The 5,497-nt window shown below is 47.2% G+C and overlaps 1 protein-coding gene across 1 annotated transcript; it reads left to right on the forward strand.

Moving 5' to 3' along the window:
- Window positions 1-1,339: 1,339 nt before the first annotated feature.
- Window positions 1,340-5,266, forward strand: LOC108954886 (blue-light photoreceptor PHR2-like). Its single transcript, XM_039299427.1, has 4 exons — window positions 1,340-2,693; window positions 3,235-3,434; window positions 4,565-4,660; window positions 4,826-5,266. Exons 1-4 carry the CDS (start codon window positions 1,518-1,520, stop codon window positions 4,896-4,898), a joined length of 1,545 nt encoding a protein of 514 aa, XP_039155361.1. The 5' UTR covers window positions 1,340-1,517; the 3' UTR covers window positions 4,899-5,266.
- Window positions 5,267-5,497: the final 231 nt, after the last annotated feature.

The following is a 5,497-nucleotide window of genomic DNA, read 5'->3' on the forward strand; positions in this document are numbered from 1 at the left end:
TCTGGGTTTGATTCTAGAACGCTTGACCTCTCGCCGGACTTTGTCCGGATGTTCTTATCAAGAAGTCGTGGTTTCTTTCGTCTTTGTCGGGGACGAGACGTTACAGATACTGTTAACACTAAAAATTGACTTCATGGGCTGCCGTTAAAAGCAAGAGGGTTGGGAAAAGGCGAGTTACCGATGCGCTTGGTGTCAACAACATACAACCGCCTCATGGATGATGCGATACTGTTACCAAAGGACATGCCGACCGTTGTGGGAATAATTTGATTTTGAAATGGTAACCACTAGGGCAGTTGCTCGCTCTATCTGGCTATTAATAGCCAAGGAGAAGTTGTAAAGGAGGCGAAAACAATTGAAACAACGCACTTGTTATTTCTGCTCTCAGTGTTTTATTATCTTTTATCGTATATTTACTTTCGAGTATTTTTACTTTATTTCCTTTTCAAGTAATTTTTTTCATTAAACCCGTTACTCTTTTTTTTTTCCGAGCCGACTCAATACATAAAAAGTCGAAGAGCCAAATTTCAATGAAATATATTTGCTCTGACATTATTGACCGCGAAACAGATACATGCTCCCACATGGGCGGAGCACTGGACAACAGAGATCGACGCCATTTGGCCCATCGATTGCGGCTTGAAAAGAAAAGAAGGAAAGCGGAAACAAAGGGTGGAAAGCGCGAGGGCTTTAGCTGGAATCCACCGAGGTTAAGAGTTTGTAGCGACCGCATTGATAGGGCAGACCATCCTATGTACGCTTGTCTGTGGAGGCGTCGCGCGATGGAGAGCCATGTTGCGCGCATCAGTCCATGGTAATCACGGCTCGCATGTGATGTGGGATCTAAAAATGCAAATGCGGACCATGCTTATGGTATTTTTCCTGAGAGGTCAAACTGAATCCTTAATTTTCTTAACTAAACAAGTCATTAAAATTTAGGTGTCAATATGATTTTATTGTTACACGTTACTTTTTGGTTGTGACCATACTCCTCTTCATACGCTATCCTCACTTATCACATACAATAGCAATATTAATTCAATTCAACCGCCAGAAGAGGACTAGGGTATAATCTGATTAATCTCTCAACTCGATCATTATATTGACAATCTCGTCATTCCTGGCCGAGCAATCGAATGTAATTTATTAACGCGATGACGTTCATGACGTCCCATATCAAAATCATAATAGCACACGGCCTCGTGAACTTAGCGCGCCAAGGCATCAACTCCTCTCACACACGCGCCAATCACGCGTATTTGGACAGGCTGATTTCGCCGCCGACACCCCCTGTCTAAGGGGTAAAGACAGACATGTTCCTACGTTGGGATACCAGGTCTACCTTCTATTTTCTCTGTTTCTTTCTGCGCAACAGTCTTCCTCCACCGCCAGAAGAGGACTAGGGTTCTAACAGACTTCTCTCACCTATTCCTTTCACATTCCCGATCGCATCCTCATTTCTTTCCATCCAATTCCCAGTCCGCTTATCCTTCTCAGTGAGGATCCACTCTCCAGCCATGGACTCCCCCATCCAACTCACCGAGAATTCCCAAGAGAACGCCGCCCCCGAGGAGCAGACCCACCAGCTCGCCGTCGCTCCCGTCGCTGTTCCTCCCTTCGCCACCGCCTCCTTCTCCTACTTCACCGCCGTCCAGCACGCCACCCATTCCTTCCGGCAGCTCCGGAGCTCGTCTTTGTTCTCCTCCCCCCGGCCCACCCAGGCCGCCAGCGGCCGAGTCCCCACTCAGGCCTCCTCTCTCGCCCACCTCTCCCTCTCCGCCTCCGCCTCCACCGCCTCCCCTGCCAGGATCTCCTGCGGCTCTACCATCTCCGCCAACCCCCTCCAGAGACCCCTCACCCTCCGCCCCCACCGCGCCCTCGACCTCCGCTGCGCCCGGCTCCTCCCCTCCCCTAGGTGGCCGATGTCCTTCTCGTTGGACTTCTCCGCCACCCTCTCGCTCTCCATCATACCTCCGAAGATCTCCTTCGATTGCAACGTCTCCGGCAATGCCGACCCGGGCCCCTTCGGCCCCAGCCACCTCTCCACCTCCGGCCCCGACCCATCCCTCGACCCCCACCCGCACCGCCGGCCCCAGCCACCGCGCCTCCATCGTCTGGTTCCGCGACGACCTCCGCGTCCACGACAACGAGTGCCTCAACGCCGCCACGATGAGTCCATGTCCGTCCTCCACGTCTACTGTTTTGACCCCCGCTGCTGCCGCGTGTTTTTGCCGAGGATCCTCGTCTCTATCTTCCAGTCCGTCTCCGACCTCCGCCGCCGCCTGCGGGACCGCGGCTCGGACCTCGTGGTCAGGGTGGGTCACGCCGAGAAGGTGCTCGCCGAGATGGCCATTGCCGTTGGGGCCGAGGCTGTTTACGTCCACCGCAACGTGTGGTCGTGGCCGAATGAGAAGTTTAATGAGTGGGTCGAGGCCGCGATGAAGGAGGAGGGGATGGAGGTGAAGTACTTCTGGGGGAACTCGCTGTTCCACATCGACGACCTGCCGTTCAAGTTGGAGGACATGCCGGAGGAGTACCACATTTTCAAGGAGAGAGTGCAGGGGGTGGAGGTGAGGAAGCCGATCGCTGTGTTGGACCAGCTGAAGGGATTACCCAAGAGGGGCCACGTGGAGCCCGGAGAGATGCCTTCCTTGAAGGACCTGGGTGTGACTCCTACTGCCTCCATGGCGCAGGTCTGTCTTTTTGCTTAGCGAAATTGATCTCCTTTCGGTAATTCTTGTACGATTTGAAAAGTTGACAGGTTCGTTGAGATTGATCTTGGCCTCTTCACGGCATAGCGTGGCGTTCCTCTTGAACAGTCCATTGCACTGTCCATTCGAGTAGATTCTGTCTTTGAGATGCTTTTTCTAAACAGGTCGAAGCTGGTAATGTGTCACTGAGTGGAGTAGATGCCTCCGATCCAAAATTTGCTTGGATCTTCTGGTTGTTGCTTATATGATTATATAATTTAAGCCGGAGCACTTTTATCTTAGGTGATCTTGCGCTGTCTACGTGGAAGAAAGATGTAATAGAAATGGATGTGACGACAGAGGGGGAAGCTTATCTACAGTGGCTGTTAGTTTTTCTGTTTTTTTTTTTTTTTTTTTTTGTCAATCGCTAAACATAGGTATTAGTACTTGATGAATCATTTGGAAATCACTAGAACGAATTGGTTATATTTTGATTTTGGTTTCTTGGGTATCAGCACGATGGTAGCCATTTACATGTATGCAGGATGTTGAGGCGCCTCCTGAGGTTGGAGGTGAGAGCGGAGCTCTTCAGTGGCTTAAGAAATTCGCCGCGCAGTACCAAGCACAGCAAAACGAGGGGTTCCACATTGATAAGATCTTTGTTGACGAACTTATTCGCGAGATCTGGGGGTTTATGACCAGAGGATGCCTCTCTCTGCGTGTCCTGTTTGAGGAGCTAAAGGAGTAAGCGTCTTACCAGATTAAATTTATGTCTCGTTTGGCTGTGGTCTTAGGTCAGATAAATCTCAGTGATATGATGACTACTCATTGCAATTGAATTAGGGAAAATTTCAAATAAGGGCTTAAAGTGGAGCCGTTTTCTCAAATAAAGGTCTAGAGTGAACATTGTCTCAAAAATGGGTCTGAATTTGTCAAATTTATCTCGAGCCCCAATTTGTCGGCTAGTCAAATTTCCTCCGGTAGAGTTATTCCAGCGATTAGATCATGGGCAATTTTGTCCAAATATTGTAACTAGGTAAAAAATAGGTAAATCAAAGATCCCAAATTGGATTCTAGAGCTCTTCACGGATTTTTTTTTTTTTTTCCCACATCGCTCTTCAATTCTCAATGCTAGTTTCTCTCTCTAAATTTTCTGCCAACCAAATCTAAGAGAATCCTCTTTGCTCTTGAATTCTCTCTATAGATTTTTCTCTCAATTAAATCAGAAAGATCCCAAATTGGTTTTGTCCAAAACATTCTATTTTGATCCAAATTAAAGAAGTTAGGGTTGTTCTAACATGAATCCTCTCCCCTCTGTGTCCCGAGCCTCTCCTTGGCCTCTCTTGCCACTTCTCCAAGCTTCTTAGCTTGATAGCAGCAGCAGTTTCTCCAGAAAAAAAGGTGAAAAGAGGCTCGAAAGGAAGTCTTTGAAGGAAAGAGAAGCATGTCTTTGAAGAATTCATTTGCTTTCCAAAGCAAATCAAAACCAACTATTTTTTGCGAAGCGTATTGTAGAAGAATTCTTTGCTGACCGAAGTATCAAGAAAACAGGAATTTTTTTGGTGTGGTTACTAGTTAGGATCACTCAAACACACATGGTTTGCCAATTTGAAGAAGCGCTGGAGGAGCATCAATTTGGGATCTTTGATTTAACTATTTTTAACCTAGTGACAAAATTTTCCATGCTCTGATCACCAAAATAAGTCTACCAGTGAAAATTCGGCTAGCCGGTGAGTTGGGACCCTCATTTGAGACAAATTTGATCATTTCAAACTCATTTTTGAGACAATATCCATTTTGAGCTCTTATTTGAAAAATCAACTCTACTTTAGGCATTTATTTAAAATTTTCCCTTTGAATTACTTGATTGACAGCGCAATCTCTGCTGCCTCCAAGAACGATGATGGTGGCTCATCTAGCACTGTATTTAACCAGTTCATGGATTTTCTGTTGGTGCTCGATTACTCGAGGTAACAATCTTGGAAGATCTCGATTCTAGTCTAGACTGATTCGTGCTATAGATCCTACACCTGTCATTATTTAATGCTTCTTTTAAGGGAAACTAATGACCGAAAGGGTCGTAAATTTACACTTACTGCCTTACTGAAATCGTTCAATTGCTGGGTTACTTTCAGATTCAATTGGCTCAAGAGGTGCGTTTCGCCAGTGAAACAGGGGGCTCTGGCTGGCACAGGTGCTCTCGTTTGAGCAGAGAAAGATTGTGGAGGTTGAGATGATGATCTGCCTTGGGGATTAAAAAGTTCGATGCTATCGTCTATTGCGAGATGCTCTTAGATGTTTTCGAGTTGAGGCTTCTACAAGATGGTGGTGGTGGTGGTTGTTGTGATCTTGCCGCAAATGAACTGGTGGAAACAACTCATTTCCCTTCTATTATATGGACGGCATCAGCCCGATGATTTCCTATATGCCTGTGTCTTTCGTTACGTGGCCTCTGCTTTCTTTTTACCTTTCTCAGTTTATTGATCCATACTGTGAAATTTTTTTGTGCTTCACTGAACTCTGGTGCGGTATCATTTGTTAGGCATTGTATGTTCCGTTTGCATTATGGGCTTCAATCGTGGGTTTGCACGGTACACAAAATCGAATTGTTTGAGGGGGTGTGCGGAATCGAATCACTCAATACGATCTCGAACGCTTGCCCATCGATCGCAAAAGGGACGTGCAATGGTCCTTAACGATCACTCCGCCCCACGCCGAGGATGAGGGGCTAGCTTTGGGGTCCGGACCATCTACTATTGACCCTTGCCCTTCATTGAGAAGGGGCAGGGCACCGCATGTTCCTCGGT

Source organism: Eucalyptus grandis, chromosome 8, assembly GCF_016545825.1.
Source record: "Eucalyptus grandis isolate ANBG69807.140 chromosome 8, ASM1654582v1, whole genome shotgun sequence".
Taxonomy (NCBI): domain Eukaryota; kingdom Viridiplantae; phylum Streptophyta; class Magnoliopsida; order Myrtales; family Myrtaceae; genus Eucalyptus; species Eucalyptus grandis.